General features: G+C 39.3%; 1 protein-coding gene across 1 annotated transcript in view; it reads left to right on the top strand.

Moving 5' to 3' along the window:
• Window positions 1-25,855, top strand: part of LOC106743660 (patched domain-containing protein 3) — a 29,076-nt gene extending 3,221 nt beyond the window's left edge. Inside the window, exons 2-9 of the mRNA XM_014617719.1 lie at window positions 10,950-11,226; window positions 11,523-11,733; window positions 12,364-12,546; window positions 13,819-14,162; window positions 16,223-16,423; window positions 16,612-16,743; window positions 17,869-18,182; window positions 20,665-25,855. Coding sequence (XP_014473205.1) covers window positions 10,950-11,226; window positions 11,523-11,733; window positions 12,364-12,546; window positions 13,819-14,162; window positions 16,223-16,423; window positions 16,612-16,743; window positions 17,869-18,182; window positions 20,665-22,161 — 3,159 coding nt within the window. The 3' untranslated portion in view covers window positions 22,162-25,855. The remainder of the gene's footprint in view (window positions 1-10,949; window positions 11,227-11,522; window positions 11,734-12,363; window positions 12,547-13,818; window positions 14,163-16,222; window positions 16,424-16,611; window positions 16,744-17,868; window positions 18,183-20,664) is intronic.

Below are 25,855 nucleotides of genomic sequence, written 5' to 3' on the forward strand. Positions count from 1 at the left end.
CTATCCTTATCCGAGCAAACCGGCTGCATTCATGAACTTATAATCGCGAACTTACGGGGTAAAAATTGCGGGGCGCGTGCTTCGCACGACAGGGCCCCGGGCCGGAAATGGCGTGAAACATTTTTGAAGTCCGGTTGAATGGACCGCTACGCGCGCCGGACACTTACGCAATCTATTTAAATTAGAGAAAAGTAGCTGGGTGAAGTTGCGCACAGAAAGAGAGAGGCACCGGTACCATTCCTCTGGGCCCATCATGCGCCGACGTCGCCGGCCGATTCCCCGTAACCGATAAATTAAACACTCGGATATCTCTTCCGGTTTGAAAGCACGCGGCTGCGCAGTGCGAGGCGCGCGAGCGCGCCATGCCGCGTCGCGTCGGCCGCGTCGTCACTTCGTCGCAAGAAATCGGCCGAACGATTTCGAGAGAGGGACTGTTACTGTAATGCGCGTCGCCGTCGTTTACGTTCTCCCGCTCTTTCCTATCTGAAAGCGGCCGAGATAAAAAATGTCTCATTGTCCTGCCCGGTTGCGATGATTCAAATCGATGAGTCAAATCGTAAACTTTGCATACGTATGATATCATGAATGCATACCACGGAGCTCTCGATACCTCAAATTTCCCGACTGTTTGCACCGCGCTACGTATTAATAGATGCTCCTCGATGCGTGCTTGAAAAGTTTTCTTCGTTTTACTTCACGCTTACGGTGTTATTTCTCCTTACGGAGAGCTGCGATTTAATTTGGTGGACTAACTTTAGTTTCACACGCAGGTGGACCCGTTATCACCACGTGCGATATTTTTCGTGGCCGCTCTGTGGGAATTAATCGCGGTCGAAAATATTAATGCAGAAATGTCGAAGTCGTTTTTCCAGTTGTGATTATAATTTCCATTTTATGCTAAACGGCTCGACCGTTTTTTATTGATCTTTGCTCGGCTCGACCCAGTAAGCAAGAAATCATTAACACAACATAGTTACAATGATACTTCATAACATGTAATGTTTTCAAATATGTAGTTCTTAATGTTGTATACAACGTCATTGTTAACAATATTTGACCGAAGTATTAAAAATAATATTTCTACACTATGATTTTAATATTTAAGAATATTATATCATTAAGTAAAGTTCTTGAAAATATTTATGAAATATTATGTCAAAATACTTATAAAATTTTTATAGAATCAATATTTCGAAAAATTGTTTCAACGTTTCTTGCTTACTGGTTACTGATATCAATTTTCACAGTTCGCTTGATTTTTTTGAGACAAAGATACTAGCAATAATTTAAATAATTCTACAAATAGTTTTCCTACTAAAATGTAGCTAAATTTATTCCTTAGAGAAAAGCAAAAGTATGTTTATTAATTCTTACTTTTTGGCGTGTTTACAAATATGAGTGTAAAAATTCCGCTAGACAGCATCAACATAAGTCGTATTTCATAAACTGTTGTGTAACTTCTGGATATTTCGTTATTGGAATTTTAGATTTTAACCAAGCAAAAACCATGCAAAACATACACGTTATTAACATTTGTACGATGATTATGGGACGTTCTATATACTTTAAATGTAGAAATTGAGCATTTTTGCGTCGTTGGTTTTATATATGTCAATACATTTGCTTTGCAAAACGCGATGTTTCATCATTATGTAAAAATCACGTTCAAAGCGAATGTGTTAATCCTTTCTAAATTATTAGAACGGTATATCATTTCATATATTTTTATACTCTTCAAAGAGTGCCGCAAGAGTTACATAAAATTACAAAAATAGTTATATAAAAAATATAGATTCGGATTTAGAAATCTCAAATTTGGAAGTTTCTCGTATCACGAGATTGCAAATTACAAACTTAATTAGTTCCTCAAATATTGTTGTCGCACAAATTGGACCGATGATGTTATTCATGCAAATTCTGAACTTAAGGTGATTTTAAATCTCAGAACATTGACTTCGTATTTTATTTGATTTCGCAGATTGATAGTGATCACACACTGCTCATTATAGATTTATGTCACGGTAATAAAGTTCACCGTGCGTGGAGAGCAACATAATTCACGCTTGTGCATGAAGCAACCGAAGCGTCAACTTTTTCCTAGCTAGGCGCAAGTGTCTCTTAAGGAATTTCATTTTATATCGAGACACTGATTAGATATTTACTTTATGTCATCTCATCTGGTTATCTGGCAACGTGGCCCGCGTGCGATGAAATTATACTTTGACGGATTTTATCTTTATAACTCAATCGTCTGAGTCAATATATCAACGATATATTGACAAGCCGAAATATGAATTTTTATTGGCATAATCATGGGCTAAAGATGCAAAACGATAATAAATGCAGCAGAAATAACTATCTCACAATTTCCATATTGTCGTACTTTTGTATTTTCTTTACTGAACGCACCTTTAATTATATTTACTCCTTCGACATTGTCAACCACCTCCTTTATATTCTTATGTTTGCTCGATTTTCCGCTTCTTTTGTCTCTCAATTCAAAATCATAATTTTAGCGCATACCACGTTTTGTATTTTTGGCCAATGACAACCCTCTCGTAATAATTGACAGTATCGAAGGGGGTAAAAGGCCGCGCGTCGCGCATTTCGATGTACCGGCACGCTCACGCGATAGCGCGCTTATAAATATGCGCGACGTACACACGAGTTATAAAAGCTCGATTTACGTACGTGGTTTTAAGAAACGTGACTTAACCTTGTCCCGATTCTCTTCCCGTAACGATTGCTCACAACGGCGGACGAGCCACGCAATTTTGCAATAGTTCGCGGATTTGAAAAAAGAAAGAAGAAACGCACACTGGTTGTGTGTACGTTGTCACGCTCAACCTTCTCGAAGACTATTGTGAACGTCAAGCGAGTTCCAATTGTGACACGTGACGTGTTTACGAGTTTACAGCGTAAATCTGATGCAGTTTTACATTCATTTACAAGTTTGAGCAAGATCTTAAGCGACGTGTCACGAAGATAATATCTGTTCACGCTTGAGCGCAATATTTAATCATTGTCATAAATTTTAACTTCTAACACATATTTATGCCTGGCAAATGTTAATCATAATGGCTTGCAGACGTATAAACGTGTCTGAAGGATTTCTTCGCCTCTCGATGTGAGCAACAATTATCTACTATTAATAGATGCAATAGGATACGCTTTCGATTTTTTAAGAAGTTATTTCTTTTATCTATCGATTTATGAGTCCTATATATATATATATATATATATATATCATATATATATATATATATGAGTCTATCAGTCCAAAGCATTTTTCCCTAACGATCGTTCAGCTTTGAAATGTTTCTCACACTCAGAAGATTAATACCTCTCGCAATAGCATTTTTTTTGTTAGGATACAATATTCATGATAGAGCCGTTTCTTAATCCGATCTCATCGGATGTACTTTAAATTTAAGTCGGTATCATGCAGGATGTTTCGCAACTGACGGCCTTACTGTAAGGACAGATCAACTCCACACTTGTTGACACAACTGTCGTGATTATATTGTGAATCTATACATAATTATAGAATATACCATACTCTCAATATCAGTACGCGTGCAACTAATCGTGCGATGCAACAAGTCCGTCTGTGTTGTAATCTTCTAACTGGTTTTATAGCTGGAAACGATTACCATGGAAGAAAAGGAACAGTTGAAACGGGATATCAGTAAAAGACGTTTAAGAAATGAAATGCAGGAATCTAGTTTCATCGTACGTTTCATCAGGTACGTTTGGTCGTACCTGACCTAAAAGCAATAAATCGTTTCATGTGGTTCCTACTTTCGACCATGGCCCGATTTAACATATTTAATCAAAAACCACTTCATAATTCAGGGATTAAGATTCCAAAGAGTAAATGGATCCTTTCTCAGCTTAAAAACATTTCAAATTTATACGGAGAGGGAAAGTCTTATAGTAAAAATTATTATCGAATTCTGTAACGGAGGAACATACCACATTCTCTGTCTTGACCTATTACCCTATCGTTTCACGTGTGCTCTTTTTATTCATGTTTCCACTTACATTTTAAGAACTGAAGTCTAATATTAAAAAGTTAATTACACGGAAAATGTATTGTGATAAAAATTACTACAAAAGTTTAAGTTAAAGTAATGCTGGAATATACAAGAATTACTATCGAAATTACTATATATACATATTATTAAAAATTACAGCACATATAATAATTTCAATAATAATTCCAGTATATTCCAGCATTATAAACTTTTATAGTAATTTTTACCACAATATTTTCCTCGTGTACGCTTTTTCGCAAGATAAACTCTACTGACAACCTATTTCCACACCGCTAGAAAACATGTTGAAATTGAAAATAGAACTCATATGAAAAAAAAAAAACGATAACATTCTCTCCGAGTATCTAAAGTAATTATCTCTAGAAAATTCTCTCTGCGGTCGCTATTTCTTACTTTGCACCGTCCTTTCTATTCTACCCTGATATTTGTTGACGTCATGTACGCGAAGTCTGTTTAAAAGAAAAAAGATACGTACAAGGTATGTACCCTAGGTTTTCTCTCTTTTCGAACTTTTTCTCTTTTAGAATAAATTCGCCTTTCATGTTTAAGTGCGTCCAAATTCCTGTTCAGAAATACCCATTAACGAACAGGCGTGCGCGCGTATTCGAATATTACTTTTACAAAATTTCTCGATTCAGTTTGCAATTAAAGCTAAGCTGTCGCGCAGCTTTCGTACGCCTTCAACGGAAAGCACGCACTTATCAGCCGAACGAGCTGATACGAATTTCTTACTAGGTCCGCTCGAAGCGTCTCGTGTGTGTACGCTACTTTCGTAATTTTATTACAGCAGTTGCATCTCGCGTCGTGCATTGCATGCCAACTATATCCTTTTATTCTCGAATACAAATCGGCCAGTGTCACTCTCACTTTCGTTTTGCGTAAGATGCATCCGGAGTATTGACCGAAATGAAGTCGTTTGCCGGGAGCGGAGAACCGAGTTGCCGAGGGATATAAAATTGAAACGAGAGTTTAACTGCTCTGAAGAAGAAGAAATAACTGCTTTACATAATCTCTCTTTATGATATCTTACTATTGTACGTTTGGATTATACGAAGAGAGACTTATGAATTGGACTAGATTTGAATGAATTGAATAAATTTATAATGAGATCTGAAATTACGGAACGGTTCGCGACAATAAAGATAATTCCAGCCAACAGTGAAGAAAACGAGCACGACTTTTCAACGCGCTTTCGTTCACGTGGTACGTTCGCGAGAGGGAAGGATCCGCGAAAGATGCGACCAGCGGGAGTTGAAGATATTTTTTTAAAGGGCTACGACGTGCAGTCGCCATGTGCAAGAACAAGAACGAAAGTGCCGCACTTCTAAATAACGAAATGGAAAATTCTCTCCTTAGTCACGGCATACTTTCACATCGACACGCTGCGCTTACTTATCGTTAAGGTAGAAGAATCGCGCGCTACCGTCGTACGTCCGTTCTTGGGCACGTGCACGCGCATTTACGCACCTGTGTACGACTCGCATACGTGAAAGGTATTTGACGAAAGGACAAGGGAGGGACGGCTGCTAATTGCGCCGTGATTGCAACAAGCGAGAATGTCGCCAGAGAATAACGACGTCGTTTATCGATAATGATTGATATAACAGAACGTTAAATGTAGACAACAGTGATAAGTTGGAAAAAGGGGAACTGCTTTCTTCTCGTTCGATTGCTCCTTTCGCGTTACACCGAGAGAGATTTCTACAAGAGTTTGGGGAAATCCGGGTAATTTGTGCACAGAAAAAAAAATTATTTTAATTCAAGAATAGATATTCTCGTATATAAATAAAAATATTACGATCTTCTTAGAAGACTTTAAGAAAGAAAGTCTTGATTTGATTGAATTTGTATTGATGCAAGTATTATTTGAACTCAATTCAAGATTAAAAATCTTCTAAGTATGTTTTAATATTCTTGCTTATATATGAAAATATTTATCTTGATTTAAGATTGTTTGATTGGTTAATTTTTTTTCTATGTGTAAAACTGATATAATGACATATTTTTCGACTATTAAATGGTTACATGAATCGTGAACTCAGATTATTTGAACTATTAAATTGGAATAAAAACACTGACACAAAAATTAATTATGTTATTTAAACCAAATTTTCGTGTGTAAAATTTAGTTATTGTGCATTTGTCACGAAACTATTTGTATATTATTTCGTAACATAGAGCTAGGATGTGTCACATAATTCACATAATTGTCATGATAAAAACCATTAAAAATTCCGCAGTAATTATCGATGTTAGCATGATTGTCCGAGGAATAACCCTTCGTACTATATTGACTTAATTAAAAAGTGTCGAGAAATTTCTCGCATATCGAAGTGTCTCTAAATTGTATGTGTAATTCCACGATACATATTATTTTCGAAAGATAAATTGTCCCTCGGAAATGATTAATTAAAAGGTTTGAGAGAAATGATCAGATAGAATAATTGCAAGAAACAGCTAGAAACAGCGATATCGCCAGTCACTTTAACTTACCCTACTAACTCTCTTAATATCCAGGAAGTAATCATTCTCGTGCTTGGATATACTTTCCCTGAGCGAGTTTTTACTTATGCAATTTTATTTCGCTGTCCAAATGTATTCATCGACTATTATCGTAACAATAAACGGAGGGTAGAGCAAAGAAAGCGATTACCAACCGGGAAGCCGAAGGCAAAACTCAAGGATGAGAATAGTCGCTAATGAACAATCTTGTTATCATTTGCGTCTGAAAGCAGTAACGTGTTGCACATTTAATGGTAAATGAAACATTTGTACAATTCATATTATTGTTCCTTCATCTCAATAATCTTTTTAGATAACAACGTTACTGCTTATTATTACGTGTGAATTTCACGAATCACGGGGCTTCGAGGACGCTCTTGGTGAAATCGAACAATTAAAATTCTGCGAGAGAGACATTAAGACGCGTGTCCTGAATTTTCAGCCGCCATTCGGAAACTCGTTGCCATTATTACTTGTCGTCACGTTGACTAGACGCGATCACGTGCATATTGCAAAATTTCTGATAACTTTACACGAAAATAACCTCGCATAACAATAATACAGTTGCAAATTTACCTTCGCTTCACGCAGATTCTATAAATACTCGACAGGAATTTTTGAGATTATCACGAGTCTATAGCAATTTTCATTTTATTCTGGATCACGAATTTTCGATACTCGATACGGGAGCCCGACAGCGTGGGTTTTGCGGGATTTATGTGTGTGGAAATGGTCGAATGTATACGTGTCTCCTAATAACATATCGGCTAAAACAAGCGGCTTCCCGCGGCGCTCGCTGATAATTGCCAGTATAAATCGTTAAAAAGATAGCGGCGAGTGTGTTCTAGTGACCTGTAGATAATAATCTGTCGTAACAGCATGTACTTCGATCTTCCGCCGTGGCGCTCCCCGTCCATGAAGAAGACGCGATAATATCAAGCGTATTACGCAGTCGCAATACATGCAATCGCATGTACTCTCTCGATACGCACGTCCGACGATTATCATTAAAACTCAAGTAAAATTTATCGTATCACATATCCTGTTATCCTTCGTAACCTATTTATTGACTGATATACGGTGCGACACACATATGTTATTAACGATGATCGATGATCAGAATCGTAGTGATAAGAAAGTCTGGGGGAACAGATTTATTTCCCACCAAGATGTATACAAAAAAGTAGCTCTCATTATAAAAAAAAAAAAAGAAGTAATTCTTACGGTTAAAAACTAGCCACGATAGATAAAAACTAGCTGCCCATGTTATACAACTGAAATTGAGTTAATTTGTTAATTCTTGTTGTCCATGTACCTAGTTCTTAGCTCCCACAGATAAAGACTAGGTCTGCTGATCTGCTAATCAAATTTCAGTTTTATATTATATGGACAGCTAATTTCTTTTACGAATGAGTCGTAAGCAGTAATAGTGTTAATACTTTCCTCATGAGTATTTTCCCCATGAGCATTTTCCTCGTGAGGTAACGTACTAGATTCGGTAGATTGTCATAGAAGGAAATCGAGTTTGTGACTCTCACGAACTGAATTTGATTCATGAGGATACACCCTATGTTATTAACGATGATCGATAATCAGGATCTTTCGTAGTGATAAGAAAGTCTGGGAGAGCAGATTTATATGAGAAGCAGAAATCCTGCCTCCTCCCTAGCTGAGCCAAAACGCGCTCAGCTAGATCACGTCGCGTTTATTCAGCCAATCTTCTTCTTCCGCGGGCGATTTAAGTGAAACCACGCTGAACGTTTCGAACATAAAAGTTCTCGTTAAAACGAAGCCGGGTGGATTGATTATTAACGAGCATTACGAACTGAACCGAAGGCCACGTTCCCCTCTATCACACCTGTCGACGGATTTAGCGCCGACCGAGCGATGGATGTCGGTGCAACCGTTGATCCCAAGACTGCACAGCAAAAGCGCCGATTGTTACGCGAGGTTATTCAATCGTGTCTAACGCGAACGGACGGGATTGTGCGGCAGGTTGGAATTATCCAACGGTAGCTTCAACGGTGACTTTCTCCGGCGAGCAGTCGTCCCACGGCGCATGCATGCAAACACAAGGGGAATTGGCCTCTGAACTTGGACGATCGTCGATTGGCTTTATGTCTTTTGCTAATGATACGTCCGTGACGCGTGCGGAAAATCCAGGCGGAATCGAACGGTTTTAGAAAGTCGTCCGTCGTCACTGTCTCTCCTCGCTCGAATCTATAGTCACACAGCCAATGCCGTTTCGTGCCTCGAAACAGCAGACTACTAGCACCAGGCTTTCGAGATTTATAGAACTCCTTGCCCCGCTGGCGATGGACGTGGAAATTTATAGAAGGGATATGCGATGCGTCGTGCGAACGATGTTTCCGCGATACCACGAAACATTTGTTCACCGCTACTCGGCGAATTAAAAATTTTTTAAACTGCAGGTTGCATTGTTTAAATAGCGTGCGTTTTTAGACACGGTCTAAAAGGAAAAGTCGTTATATACCCAGTGTAAATATTATAAAATACATTTTTTTTCCTTTTCTTAGACAGAGATAGATTTTCGAAAGCCGAAAACATTTTTCTTACTCGACTTGCAAATCAGCTGCGGCACAATGATTAAGTAGAAATTAAATCATTGCCATATCGCACGGCAAAATAACGCAAACGAATTAAAAGCTTTCTTGGATGTCCCAAGGCGAAAAGATAAACGTGCGTGAAAATCCGATGAGGGTGATTCATTCTTCGGCGTGTCATGTAATCCCTTATGAGGGCATCATCGTCGCGTGAAAAAAGGCTTTGTACTAGAACAAAGGTGTAGGATTCTCGTCTCGATCGCAGGAAAGGGGAGGCTTAACAAAAAGGTGTATTCGGGCGGACGCAGCTCTCTAGTAATCGAAAGACGAATCCTCTTCGTTCAGACTCATATGTAATGAATCGTTAATAAGAAATGTTTAAAAAAATTAATAGATTATTATATAACCATTATTATATTACATAATATAATTATTACAATTATATATATATATATATATATATATATGATTGTTATTTTATTAATTATTAATTATTGTATAATATATTATATTATATAATTATTATATAATAATTACATAATACTGCCTATGAAGTGAGACCAAAATTAAATTATATTCTAAACGAAGTAGGTCAAGTCTGATAACATTTTTCTATAAGATTAAAATAAGATTTTTAAAATAATTATCCAAAATGTTTGTCTTGTACAGATTTCCTCCTTCTAATTGCTCATAATTAAAAACAAAAAATCTATCGACATTTTAACTTGAAACCACAACCGAATAGCTTGCATTAGATTTCTACAAAAATATTTAATTCCATAAATCTTCGAGCATCTTCCGATATCTTGATTGTAGCGATTGTAGTGCGCGCATATGTATTTTTGCACAACCGCGCGTTTATCTCTCTTCCTCTCTTTTTGTCTAATCAATCTACTGTGAATTCTCAGCTACGCGAGAAACCTTGGCTGAACTCTTTACTCACGTAAATGACAACGGATGTTTCCGCATATTCTGCTACGAGGAGTATTAAATAAACGAGCGGCACTATTATGTCGGGCGCACTCACCGACTTAAGCAAATAATAAATTTACGTAACAACGAAGACCGATGAGGAAATAAGAAGCAAGAAGGATTGCGAGCGGCACATTTTTCGCGTTGCGCGCTTAACGAACCATATGAGAAATTCGATTTTACGTCCGGCAATTCGATGTAGGATAACGAGGAAATGCATCGCGCATTCATCACTGCAGCAGATACACACGCGGCTCGATATATTATGAATGCAAAACACTAATTGAGCAGCTCGGGCGTATTTCTTGCACAGATCGTACTTTCTACGCTATCAGTATAATCGTTCGTCTGTGTCGCGAATTGTACGGAGAATTATTTGCAAAAAGCCGGTGGTTTACTGTGACTCTAACGATTGTTATTACTATGAATAATACGTACGAAATTGTTGCTCTTCTCGTTCTCGAATATGACTTAAAGAGACCAACCAGACTTTTACCCAGAGCTGGGAAATAACGTGTTAGTCGTAACGTCGTTATCGTTACGAGTTACTTTTCTCCAATCAACGACTCCGATCAACTGGGCGTTATTTTTTTTTTTTACCATAGTGCAATGGCGGCAATTGCATTTTTTGGGTAACGGTAATGAGTTATTTTTCAAGACGAAGTAACGGTCTCACGACGACGAGTTGCCTTTTTCAATATATAACGGGTTCGAGAAGTGGCTCTCCCGATACCGCTTTTACCTCATAAATTTCGCCCCTTACAGGTCCTCGAGATGTTACAAATTCCGAATATCCGGCAATGCGCCAAGCTGATTAATAATAGAGCTGAGGACTTGTTACTTTCACTTTCAGATGTGGCAGAACCTAAAGTGCGTCGATGACTTCTTGAACCGTGCGTTTCACAAATTAGGCCTCATCGTCGGCCGACACCCCAGCTACTTCGTTATCGTGCCTTTATTGTTGGCTTGCATATGCTTCACCGGCTACCAGAGGATACACTATGAAATCGACCCGGAATACCTTTTCTCGCCCATCAACGGGCCTGGCAAAACCGAACGAGCGGTAGTCGAGCAATACTTTAAAGTCAACTATAGCTATCATTTCGATCTCAGTCGTATCACCAGGCCAGGTGAGAGCATCATTGGTCATTCGTTCTATTAAATATTCCCTCAATCTCTTCGTCCATGAGGAAACCCGATGATTCCACGAGAAGTCTAATGAACCCAGAATGCTTCCATGCAATCAGAAGGCTAATGTAGATACTATAATACGGTCCTTGTACTCGTAACATACTTAAAGTGCACAGAACAAGTCGTGAACGAGCTCGAATGTATTGAGATGCGGATTATCAAATGCGCGTTACAATGTTTATTTATAGTATATGGTATATATCGAGTAAATTTGTGTCGGTTCTTACTTTGGCAGGTCGGTTCGGTCATGTTATTGTAATTCCCAAGGATGGCGGGCAGAACGTGCTGAAGAAAGACATTTGGCAGGAACTGGTGGTACTCGATCAAATCATCAGGGACATCAAAGCCGAATACGAGGGTGAAACGTTCACTTACCAGCAGATTTGCGCTAAATGGCTCGACGAGTGTTTTGGGAATAATATCCTAAGTTTGCAACTTATAATAGAGTGAGTGATATCACTATGATTGGTGCAATTTATATCAATTAGTGGACGGTAGTGCTGATACAACGAATATATACCACGTGGAAATGAATGGTCTTATGTTGAAATTAAAGATTAGTTGATAGACATCGGCAAATAATCGGCCCGTACTCGGTCTGTCAGACCGTAATCGGTCTGTACGAGTCACTCGTTAACTTCACTGAGAGAAAATTATGATTATTTTTGATGCCAGCGAAACCCTTTTATTATTTTAACCACAAAAGTAATCGAGAGAACTATTTTTCTAGTAAGTGTTACTATAATGTCAGTGATAATAACCTTACGTGAATGTTGCTGCTACTATTGTAATTAAAATGCTAAAAGGATATCGTTGTCACCGAAAATAATACTATAATTTTTAGTGTTACATCGAACTTTCACAATCGAATTTTTAATTTAAATTCGAATTAACGTGCCATTTTTCGAGTAAACGGTAACGCGAGTTACCTTTCTCAATGTAACCAGTTACTTGGAACAGAAAAAACTCGAATTAAAGATCGCCTGATTAACACAACCACGTCAGCGAATAGTGTATTTGTCTGCAAGTTACTCGCTAACTCGCATCGAAGTTTTAATCGGACTTTCAATTTTCAGCCAAGTGGAAAAGGGGGAAATCAGTCTCACGTTCCCGCTTACGATTAATCCGTCCACGTTGAGCCTTCTCGCGCTTCCGGTATTCTTCGGCGGAAGCGTTATCGAAGACGGCGTAATAAAATCGGTACCCTCGGTACAGCTCGCCTACTTCATCACCGTCGACAGCCCGCGACAAGACGCAATGTGAGTCCACTGTGCATGTCGAGTCTCGCTTATCGAGTTCACGAACACGTCATAGCTCGATGGCGAAACTGGTCACTTATCTTAATTACGCACCGGCAAAGATCCTGGAAGTAATGCTTACCACGAGAGATTTGTCATAAATACGGAAAGGATGAAAATTTCGTGAAAAAGATCTGATAATTTCGCGATGAGTGCTGCGGAACGATTGATTAGACAATATTTCGTTTGAATATAAACAGGAAGGTCGTGTTAAAAATTGAAGAACTATAATAAGCGATGCTTTCCTATCTCGTTTCCGCCAAACGATTCAGCACCGTTATATCCTGTTTACTTGTATACTTTATCTAGTCATATATGTGAAACTATCGTAAAATGTATTTTTCACGTTGGTAGTGTTCGGTAGTCATGATGGAGAAGGAATATTTCATTAATTCATTGCATGACCACACTAATCGTTCATTGATGGTCTCCGTGAAAATAATATTTGATTTATTCATGATCTTTGGCTCTGATCGCCTATTGTTATCATGAAAGGTATTGAAGTGCTGCAATAAAGCATATATCATAGCATATATTGGCAGTCTTCTTGCAATATTCGTTTGAATATAATCAGGAAGGTGCATCGTGTTAAAAATTGAATATAATCAGAAAGACCGTCGTGTTAAAAGTTGAAAAACCGTTTCAGCATGTATTAACCATAACCATAAATAACAGGAATAGCAACAAAGAAAGACAAACTTATGATTTCACTAAAAAATCGATTGCTTATGCGCACTCGAACGTGTATCTGTACGTGCATGCGAGTTTGATTAACACGTTCGCTACCGGAATCAAACATGTGTGACACATTGATCTCTCAAGAGACCAACCTCGCATATGCGACAGCGATCATTTTTCTTTCTATGTCTACATAAATAAATCGAGTCTATTCTGAAAAGCGAAGAAAATGCTGCTGCGTCAGTGAAAATTGACCGAGGATCTCCTTGAATATAAAATAGCAATATTGAAACTAATACACGAATTATTAAAACTATTATTTGTGCGATGTTTCAATAATATTGCCGCCGAATCGAGGAAATTCACTCCGATTGCGGCGTTGTCGACCAATTTTCTATTGACAAAACGGTATTTTCTCCTTCGTGTACACAATTACATGAAAAAAAATAGAAAAACACGAAATGCTTAGTGGAAAAAGTTTCCCCAAATGCGAATTCCTTGTCGCGAAGTTTACCGCAAGTATTCCGATTGAATTCTTCGTTATTTCTAAATCAGCGGTGCCGCCTGGGAGGAGGCGTTTCTGGAAGTCATCGGCAAGGCCGAGGATGGAGGTGCGTTCGAGCACATTAGCATCGCGAGATTCGCCTCGAGAACCCTCGAGCTGGAGCTGGAGGCCAATACGAAGACGGTCGTGCCGTACTTCACCAGCACGTTCATCATAATGGGCCTGTTCTCGGTCGTGACATGCATGATGACCGATTGGGTGCGCAGCAAGCCTTGGCTCGGTTTGCTGGGTAACATCTCGGCCGCCATAGCGACAGTCGCTGCCTTCGGTTTATGTATGTATCTGGGGATAGACTTCATCGGCATCAACCTCGCAGCGCCGTTCCTAATGATCGGTAAGTTGCCGATTTCATCGCCGATTTTCAACGCGAATGAAAGAGCGAACTTTTTACCGGGTCCTTGTGTAATCGGGACAGGTGCTTTATTTTATTTACGCAAGCTCGTGTCTCAATACTGCGGGGTCAAAGAAACAATGTATACACGCATAAATACAAGACAAACTACAAGAAAAAAGAAAGGAAAAAATAAACACGGAGAAAAATATTATATATATATATATATATATAAATAATTTTGATGTTGTTGCGAAATCGTTGTTATTGCATGCGTTGCGACAGCCATGAAAGGACGATGGCTTATTTTATTGTTCTTTAGCTGACATAACCAAATTGGCGAATTATTCGTAATCAAAGCAGAAATAGTTTTGTCACCAGGATAGAAAATATTCTTCTGAGTGAATTTAAGCCCTTAAGATATGTTGATTTGCTGTTAGAACAAAATTATATTTTCCTACATTTACTAAGTCGTTTCTACAGCAGAATAATTTGTAAATTCAACAAAATAACCCAACCTATAGCAATTAGTACTCTTAACAAATCGTTTTGCTGTCTACATAGTAACTGACAAATTTGCAACAGCATAAAATCTGCTGTGCTAGAAATGATTTCTCACCGTGTAAGGAGCAAGTAAAAGCCAGACACAAATATTGGTGCGGTAATATTACGTATAATATAAAATTTTAATTAAAGCGAATATGTAAAGTGAAATTCAAGAATCACCGAAAACAATACATTTTCATATTTACGACGGAAAAGCGAAATTAAACACCTTTTTATTATACGGACAATTTAACACTAGCAACCTTCGAACAATTATCGGACAATCCGTAACTGCAGTATAGCAATCTATAACTTCCAGAACTCGTGTCGTTCCATACACGTATATCTCGTGAATCTCTGTTAGTATCGTCTATCCAATGTTTGTCAATCGATATACTCAAATTGATACTTCGCGAAAGTTGGGCAACAATAATAACGACTGGATTCCGTCTTTTTTGCAATGCGATGCCGTAATCTCCTGTCTCGTCTGTAGAAACATGCGTTTCTACGACGATAAGTACGTTAGAACTCGCCGTCAGGTGCGTATGAGCGAAATAAACGAACTATGATTTATGTGAAAAGCGGAAGTCTTCTTTTCTCTTTCGACGTCGCGCTCGCCTGCGTCCGGCGCCGAATAAAGTCAGTCTTTACCGATAATATGCGGCTATGTTTGATTTCATTTAGCTATCGCGATTTTCAAACTGACTATTGTTTGCTCAAATTTTGTCCCGAGATTTTTTAGAATAATGATAATCCACGGATTAATCGGAACTTCAACATTACTTAATTTGTGCAAAATCAGTTCAACTGATGAATGATCGGATTGTGCAAGGTGAGATTTATCGAATTACGACATAATTTAATAAATTCACTTGGTTAATCTTAATTTCGCAAGAGAAACTGATATTATATTCAAGTGAGGAGACGTTGCACGCCACATCTTCGTAATAATCGATAGTCACGTATCATTTTGATAAAATCTCCCTAATACGAATGCGAAGTACATTGCTTCGCGGTTTTAACTTATTGCAAAATACAAGTTTGGCATTATTATTCATGTTATCTAAGAAATTAGACGCGACACGTAAAAACAGACGTGACATTCATGCGGAAAATAGACGCTGATAAGTCCAAGAATAATCACATATTAAAAAAATGCACTCCGAACACTATTATTGTTCTTGGAAGACTTACTTACGATTCACGATTACATCAAACATGAGACCAACGTGTAATATCTTTGGAATTATAATTGAGTGATATAAAAGTAGTAAAGAAACCGCACGCGTTTCAAAGGTTTGTCACGTAGTTAATTCCTGTTAAAAGATGAAAGACTCAAGAAGTGAATCATATCTTTTTGCATTTCCTGACAAATTTAGAATCGACGTTTCGTTCACACATATTTTAAGTGGATAGGTATAAAAAATAATTGTTCGCCAAATTGGAATATGAAAACATGATACGTATATATTTAGAGATCTAATATATTATATAAGTTTATGTTTTTTGATTAATAGGAATAGGCATCGATGATACTTTCGTCATGTTGGCGGCCTGGAGGAGAACGAGCATCAACAAACCGGTACCGGAAAGGATGGCGGCAACGTTGAGCGAGGCAGCTGTTTCTATCACCATCACATCCTTGACGGATATGATATCTTTTTTCATCGGCATTATGTCGCCGTTCCCTTCAGTCAAAATTTTCTGCATTTACTCAGGTAAAAAATATATCGAAAGATTTAAAGATCTTTGTATTCTATTAAAAAAAATATATAACAAGCAGAAAAATTAAAGCGTTCGCAAGAAGCTGCATCGACTTTGATTGATTTGAGTGATTTTATGACATATGTTATGCTGAAATTATAACGTTTAATCCATATTTTATCAGACATATTTTAAATAACAGGTTTCGCGGTGGTCTTCACTTTTTTGTTTCACATAACGTTCTTCAGTGGATGCGTCGCAATCAGCGGTTATTGCGAACGGAAAAATTTGCACAGCGTCATTTGCTGCAAGGTGGAGCCTTTATCCAAATCCAGTGAGTACCATAATTATTTTATCTTGTTACGTCGTTATTCGGGGCTTCTTTTACGATGTTAACTTATATACAATATATAAATATCGTATAACAAATATAATGGGTGATTTGTTCATTTAATTTAATTTCGATCAATTGTGATTTGTAATAGCAAGTTGCCAATACTTTGAATTTGAATGTCATTGTTTTTATATTGATGGTATTGCCAGTCAGAGGCCACCATTCGAAATTTTATTACGTCTGGCTTCATGACGTACTGCATGTTACATCAATAGACTGACACGCGTTACGTTTGGATATCGTTAATTCGTTAGATCACATCCTATTATGTAACGGAAAGAACTTACTTTCTCCTTATTCCTTTTAAAATATTGATACATCGGCAACTGCAACAAGAACAAAATACCGAAAAGAAGAATATCGAGAAAATTGCATATTGATATAAATTAAAAATAAGAGAAGGAGAGAGAGAAAATAATACTAATTTTACTAGATTCGCATTTTAATTTTATTTTATTCCTAATCGCGATTATAACATCACATGACGCAATACAATATTTTGTAACAGTCAACAGTAGGAAATTTCCATGTGACGGAAATGCAGTAAATAAATCTTTCACAAGAGAACGGTAGTATCGCAACATTCTAAAAATAAACGCGTTAAAATAAAACAAGAGAGATTTTTGTTTATTCAGTTAACTATTGATATAATTAACATCACAAGTAGTGATGTCAATTTCGGGTATTTTACTCGAGTACTTGAATATCTAATTTTTTATTCTATTGTTTTTTTCATATTTAATCTTCAAATCATCTTATGCATAAAAGTATTATAGAAAGATATAATCAATAAGAAGTAGATTTTTACAACATTTTTAGCTTGCATATCAGGATATCGAGGAAAAATTTTAAATATTTAAATATATTCACTTTTTGTTGACTTTAGTTTCAAACTTTTACATGTAGATCGACGTGTACAGAATATATACAAAAATATATATATAATTCCATAAAAAGAACTTTGTAGTTTAGGATATACGGATTATATTGATAGCACTAATTGCAAGTACCTCTATTTACATTTAGCAATGTGTACTTTAAATAACATTGTACGTGACATTTCAGCTCATCGGTCGTGGTTCTATAGAGTACTATGCTCCGGCGGAATCGATCCGGACAATCCTCACAATCCGATCGATAATCCTGAACACGGATGCATGACTTGGTTTCGCGATTATTTAGCGACCGCGTTGAACTATCGTCCCGTGAAAGGATTCATCATCGTCATTTTTCTATGCTATCTTCTCGGCGCCCTCTACGGACTTACAACCCTCCAGGAAGGCCTGGAACGACGCAAACTCTCGAAAGAGGATTCCTACTCGATCGCTTTCTACGACCGACAGGACATTTACTTCAGGGAGTTTCCTTATAGGATACAGGTAAGTTGAAAACTTTATCTACAACTTACGGAAGTTGCAAGTCAATATGCCGCATTATATATATAATAAACTTACTTTTCTTATTATATCATTACATCTAAATCGATCTAACTCCATCGTAACTCTCTCATATTTCATCAATTTTTACTACTTTACAAGGCGCAAATTACGAAAAATTACAGAAAAGCTTCTCCCAACACAAAATTTAATGTTAATTAAATAAATTTTTATTTCTTCTGTTTCAACGAAATAACGCGTTATGGTAGTCTGCTTTATAGCCTTGAAATTCGTTTCAAGATCTGTGTCGGCTGGTCTTTTTAGATTTTCGCTTCCCGCACGCACGAGAAATACTTCCGATAAGCGATGTAAAAGAGAAAAGAAATACTAACGTCGGAAGAACGTTCGGAGTACGTTACGCTCGGAACTGCCACGCATAATCCAGTACGCGCAATTATGTCACGTGCTCGCCTCGATACAACGCGATATCGTGCGAACAACTTTCTCCGACTGGCTAGCTTGGACTTTAAGAAAAGCAACGTTCGTTACATCACGCTCCTCCGAACCGATCGATCGACAAGAAAGACCATCTAAACGGAGAGATCCCCGGCTCGCATATAAAATCCTCGCTCTTGCTCACTCGAGCTATTTGAATCAAGATAATTTCACTTTCAATATTTACTCACTCTCACAGACACGTTTTCGTTTCTATTTTGCTCCGCATGCCGCAACAATTTCTGCGACAAAAAACACTGCAAAAAGATTATTAGGTATTTTTATTGCGTAAACAGCGTGGTTGAGCGCAATTTTTATATCAACACACTCGCTACTCACGCGTCGTATACACGCGACACGCCGATTTTCACGTCAATTTTTCACTCCTCATTCCATATAAACAAATTAAGTTCCCTTTTACACCGTTACATAAAAAGAAAACGGTTTCCCGGTTGAACGGCGAAGTGGCGAATGTGTTAATCTTCGGGACGGAATATACGCGCGCACTTTCACGCCTCGCGCGCGCAAAAGCACACGCACTAAAGTTGCATTTCACTCGCGCGACGGCAATGCGCAGCGACGTAGGTCGTCGCGCAGAAATGCGCGCCCTGAATTGAAATCGTCATGAAAAATCGGCCGGCGCCTCTTTCGCGATCGTTTCAATTAGATAATTGCGCATTTCGTAACGCAACGGTGGAGGCAATTTCGACGCGCGCGCGCGTTTCTTTGCACGGCGTTGAAATCTCTTCGATGGAGCAAAGCGAAGCCCATAAAGAGCGCTGAGATACGGTCGAACTGAATTTCACTGGCTTCTTTTTCCCCGTTGCGTCGTACAGCCCGACACATTGTAGTGAAAGTACGTTTCTCAAAGATGGTCTCGCGCTATCGCGTTTCCTCGCAATATTAATAACGCCGCCGACGTGGATTCGCGAGATCCGGCCTCGCCGAGACCCGAGGTGACTTCACGGAAACGTCGCTCACATCGTTGACGACGAACTGCTCTCTCTCTTTCTCTCTTTCTTTCTCGACGCTCGGCGTAATTAGCGACCCCCTCGCGAAGTACTTTGCGTCGAAACACGCGTCAATGTGTACGGGAACAAACAAATTGCATCATCGTGACGAAATGCGAATGCTGCGCTTCACGGAGATCCGGCAGCAGGCCGGGCCGTGAGGCACACTTTCACGTGAGGTTACTTTCACGAGGGCATCGCGGAAATCCCCAAAAAGCTACTTGGCCCACGTGGTATCAGTGTCGTTGACCTTATAATTGCGGTTACGAGTGCCGTGAAAGGAAAAGCTGCGACGACTACGGTCAGTTGGGTTCTTGACCGTGCGGAGTCTACAATTTGCAGCATTTTGTCGAAGACTCTAAAAGCCGAATGATATTTAATGCCTGGTCTTTATAGATGCACCTTTTAGCGATAGATACGCTACTCGATAAGTAAAATACAATACACCAGCAGTATGCTGGCAGATTAGCGGCAGATTCGATTAGAAAATGCCGTAGCAGATCCATAGCCATCTGCTGATGACTGTAACTCTGACAGCAAATTGGAAGAAACCGAGCATGTTCCATTTAAATGCTTCGAAATGGTAACAGGACAACAGATCTTACTCGGTTTCTGCCATCATACTCTGATAAATCCGAAATTGAAACCCGGCCAATCAGGGCGAAGCGAGCCGAGATCGAAATTAATACATCCGTCCAATTTTTAATGTCTATCTCCGCAATCTCTAATCTTCAATATCTATTCGTGCAGCACAAATTAGTTGGCTAACCGTTGCTCAACATTTGGCCAACATTGGACAACGGGTTAGCCAATTCAAATCAATTTGTGCTGCACGAGTAGTCCAATGCAAACTCTTCCACACCTGCTATATTTCTGTCAGCAAGCTGCGGGCAGAAATTTATAGCAGATACTAATTTCACAAAATTAATTTCGAATATTGCCACTTTCCGTTTTCCAATCGCACCATCGCCATTTTCCAGGTGGTGGTGACCGGCGATTACAACTACAGCGACCCGGTGATTCAAGAGCAGATGGAGAACCTGACGAGGAGTCTGGAGGCGACCAAGTACATAAGCAGCCAGCCGATCTACACCGAGAATTGGCTCCGCGACTTTCTCAGATACAGGTCGACAGAGGATAGTCCGAGCATCGACATCAACGACGAGAGTGATTTCGTCAAGGTCCTGAAGAAGTACTGGCTGTACGAGAGCAGCCAATATTCCCTCGACGTCAAGTTCGACGACGAGAAGGAGAGGATTGTGGCGAGCCGATTCCTGATCCAGGTGGTGAACGTGAGCGGCACCAATCAAGAGAAGGACATGGTGAAGGAGCTGCGCGGCATCTGCAACGCGTCGCCCCTGAACGCCAGCGTGTTCCACCCGTACTTCGTCTTCTTCGATCAGTTCGAGCTGGTGCGGCCCACCAGCATCCAATGCATGATCTTCGGCGCGCTCGTCATGATGTTCATCAGCTTCATCTTCATCCCCAACATCCTGTGCTGCCTGTGGGTCGCCTTCTGCATCGTGTCGATCGAGCTGGGCGTCGCCGGCTACATGGCGCTCTGGGGCGTCAATCTCGACAGCATCTCCATGATCAATCTGATCATGTGCATCGGCTTCAGCGTCGACTTCACCGCGCATATTTGCTACGCCTACATGAGCTCGAAGCGGACTCGACCGGAGGACCGGATGAAGGAAAGCCTATACAGTCTCGGCCTGCCGATCGTCCAAGGCGCTACCTCGACGATCCTCGGCCTGGTGGCGCTCTTGTTGGCCGGCACCTACATCTTCCTCGTGTTCTTCAAGATGGTCTTCCTGGTGATCTTCATCGGCGCGATGCACGGTATGTTCCTGTTGCCGGTGTTATTGTCCATCTTCGGGCCCGGTGCCTGCAACAGTCACCCGGACGAGCCCGAGGACGCGGAGAACGGGGCGCAGGAGAAGGAGCCGACGGGCAAGTTCCAGCAGCCCTTCGTGATCCCGCATCCTCATCTAGTCTATTACACCGGGGGCGCGGTCAAGCCGCTCCAGGACAGCCCGGCGACCAGCATGGCGGCCTTCGAAGAGCGGGACCCCGGTCTGGGCACCAGCGAGGACAGCAACTCGACCGAGAGCGGCTCCTCGCAGAGCAGGAGACGCCAGTGCAAGCAGCAGGAGCAGCAGGAGCAGCAGGAACAGCCGGGTCAGGCTCGCCATGAGATGTGGAGGAGGTCGATCGGCGTTCTTTACGGCCTGTCGCAGTTTCAGCCCGCGGCCGAAGAACCGCCGCACCCGGCGCCGGATTATCCCGGCGCCGTGCCGGATAATTCCCGGCCGTCCGGCGAGAACAGTAATTCGCGAACGGTGCCTTACCTGGGGCCTTACATCGTGTACCGTCAGCCGAGTCAGTTGCCGCGGGACTACAAACGCAGCAGATCCGCTCACAATCTGCAGCATTCCGCGTCGACACGGTACCCGACGGATCCACGGTATCCCTAGGAAGAGGAAGGAGGAGAATTTCGCGAGAGTGTAAAAAAGAAATATGATATCGACGCGACGAGAGAACGAAATAGGAAGTCCCTCGGTCGAATTCGGCCCCTTGAAGCAGGACGATGGCGATGATCAGCTGAGATATCTCGTTATCGTAAAGTCGGACGTACCCGAGATAGCACAGTTAATATTCCATAAATGTTCTGTGAATACATTCGTTACGGATATTTATATATTCATAGAATACATTAAAGCATTGTTGTATGTTCTTGGTAAATTCGGGTGACACTACCATAAATGTTCTACGAAGGTGCACAGAATGTTTCATCGAAGGCATGTAGGTGTGCGTGAAGAGGTCCCGAAAATAAAAGGCACACGAAAATACCCAGCAAACACAATGTAATATATAACATACCTGTTAATTGTAATTTTCTACTCAACAACGTAATTAATATATAACACGCGTTACATGACAGTTGTATTGTTAAGTAGGAAATTACAATCAACAGGTATGTTACATGTTACATTGTGTTTGCTGGACAGTGTCTCATGCGTGCACGCGCAGATCTCAGTTTCCAATTAGATACGCATGTCATAGGCCGATATTTACAGTCAGACCTTATGTTTAAGATCATCGTAAGTTTCTCTTCAGATGCATTGTATATGTAGATACAACGCCAATAAAATAATCCGTACAGCACTTGAAGATGAACTTAGGATGATCTTGTAAATACGAGATCTTATATAAATGCCGTCCATAGTGTATATATGCATGTACAGGATTATCTTTTTTTTTTTTTTCAGTTGGATTAATGTACCGCACACGCATGTTCAGTGAACTTTATGAATATTCTAAGAACGTTCTTTTCCATTCTGAATATACGAATCTCTGCCTGCAATATTCTATGTATATTCATAGAATATTCGATACGAACATTCCGGAATTTACGACATTCGTATTTCACACGAATATTCATAGAATATTTTGCGCTATCTGAGTAGAATAAGTTACCAAATAACACCAATACGTTCTAAGACGTAATAACAGTAATAAAGATGTCTTTTGGACATACGTGTTGTTTGATGATTAGGACAATGCGATAACACGAAGGGAGAGCAGAAAATGCGGAAAGAAACGCGAAGGAGTGAGAATCAATATCGGCTGAAAGACCGGGCTCGTCTTTTTAAATAGCACGAAATATTCTATAAATATTCTTATGAATGTTCTTAATCCTAGAATATTCGAATCGGATATTCTATGAATACACATAGAATATTGTAGACAGAGATATTCGTATATTCGTAATGAAAAGGAACGTTCTTAGAACAGTCGTAAAATTTATTTATTACGCACGTGCCATGCATCTAACTAAAGAAAAGTAATTTTCCGGAATTTACGACATTCGTATAAAGACAATCCTGTATATAAGTACACACACGTGACTTAATTGAAAACCGAGAGAAAACTGCTTTCGTGTGTCTTTTAATCCCAGAACCTGTCTACGACATTCGATGAAATATTCTATATATATTAATAGTGTCATTCGAATATATTAAGAACATATGAATGTGTGTTTTCTGCATATTCTATGAATGTATAAATATTCGTAACGAATATTCATAGAACATTCATAGAATATTCCTGAACTATCTGGGTTAGAGTTGTACGGCTCGCGATGTTTCACAGGGGCCTGAATTTCCAGAGCCGGAGTTCAATGATGTGATCTTGAAGACTTTTTATACAATAATAATGCTTATTACGAAATAATAGCGGGTTTAAGCGGCGTGAAAATTGTGTGACATTACGTTTGTAGATGATATCTTGCGATATCGATGCTTGAACATTACTTGAGGAACGAGCTATCGTAGCAGGTTGTTCACAAGGGAGATGTGTGATGTCCAACCAAGTAGGTGTGATGCACCGAAACAGTAACGGCATTCTTTCCAAAGAATTTAGGGAATGTGAACGCTCTATCATCATAAGCTATAGTCGCAAAGGCGGATCTGTCAAATCTTAAATTTCCCGAGACTTATCGATTCCGAAATCTTTAGTGTCCTAAATTCCCATATACACACACACATACACACACACACACGTCCATATTGTTACCATATATATGATTACACGATATTATAGCCGTGTAGCACTGACTGTAGCTATTCGATCTTAAGTTTCGCTCATCTAGTATGAGCGAAGCGAGCACAAAATAAGAATTAGATAGACACACATAGTGCCAGATATATGGTAAAAATACGGGATATAAATCATAACAGCTACTAGTTTTCAATCACTTGAATTGATTCATGTGTTAACTTTATATTTGAATAAATCATTCGATTCCGACCGGTAACGTGGATCCTTATTCGGCGAGAAGTGACTCATCCAATTGGCGTCGATTCGATGTTCATTTCTCGTTGAGTAGATCCTTGGATTATAATTCGATATCAATGTATTGATGCATTCCTCTATTGTCACAGATTCCAAATAATACAAAACGTCGGAGAATCATCCCGAATGTATCAGGTATGTTCTGGAAAGTGCCTTAGGACGTCCCGGTGTATCCAGAATGATCTCAGGACGTTTTCTGTTATTCTGACGTTCTTTACTTTTGTGTTGGCGTACATATTTTATGTCGCCCCTTTCGCAGCCAAAGGATCAATTTTGTAGCACTCGTGTTGTGCAATTCTTTCTGTGTAAAGATAATGCGCTCATTCGAAAGGATAGAGCCAGGATGACGATAACTCGTTCGAGCTCACGTTAGTTGCTAAGGATAGCTCAAACCGAATGATATAATGTAGTATATATAAAAAATACATACATATATATATATACATATATACATATTCATATATGCTCAATATATTAATCAAAACCAAAATATGTCTCGCGACACAACAATTAATTATACAAGGCGATCTTGTTCAATCGACATACGAATTGTTCCCGTCTCATGTCGAGAAGCATGTTGTGCCTTAAACAATTAGCAGTTTGTCGTAGGATAAGTCGGACAATTTAGTTTGGCAGATAGTTGGAGCAATGTTACATGGGAAACAAAAACTTATTCAGAAATAGTAAAGCTTCTTACTGTTTCTCAAATAGTTGTAGCTCGAAAGTTATTTACCGCGTCTTGCGGACATTTGACAGGTAATATTAAGGGTTGTCAATAATATTAACTCTGGATTAACATGTTTAGGAAGCGTCGTAAAAATATCTTAAATTCCTAAGGCAGTTTTCACACAGAAATGTTTTTCTGGACATATTTTATTTGCGAGTTTTCGCGCTGTTCAAAAATCTGTTCAACTGTTTATCTCATAATAGATGTGGAATACTCAGGAAGGAGTTAAGAAGTTGTCCTTAACGAGCGTTTCACTCAACAAATGAGCTATTCATTATGTTACAAGAATGAACAGCAATTACAATTACTTATCTTAGGGTGAGATAGTAACGAAAATACATGCGGATAAATATATCTGAAGAAGTCTTTTCACAATTAACGATGTACAGATAACTCCTTCTTCGCTTTGCGATTTCAGAGTGCGTGTTTCTTTTTCATATTTATGAATGCGAGAGAGAGAGAGAGAGAGAGAGAGAGAGAGAGAATAAGAGATAAATGATATTGTAATTAATGATAAACATGACGGTTTGTTGTTATTAGAAAGAACAATTCATATAGAAAATATATTCTGGCAAGAATCTTTTAAA

This window comes from Dinoponera quadriceps, unplaced genomic scaffold (assembly GCF_001313825.1).
Source record: "Dinoponera quadriceps isolate SergipeBrazil2010 unplaced genomic scaffold, ASM131382v1 scaffold1115, whole genome shotgun sequence".
In the NCBI taxonomy this organism is placed as follows: domain Eukaryota; kingdom Metazoa; phylum Arthropoda; class Insecta; order Hymenoptera; family Formicidae; genus Dinoponera; species Dinoponera quadriceps.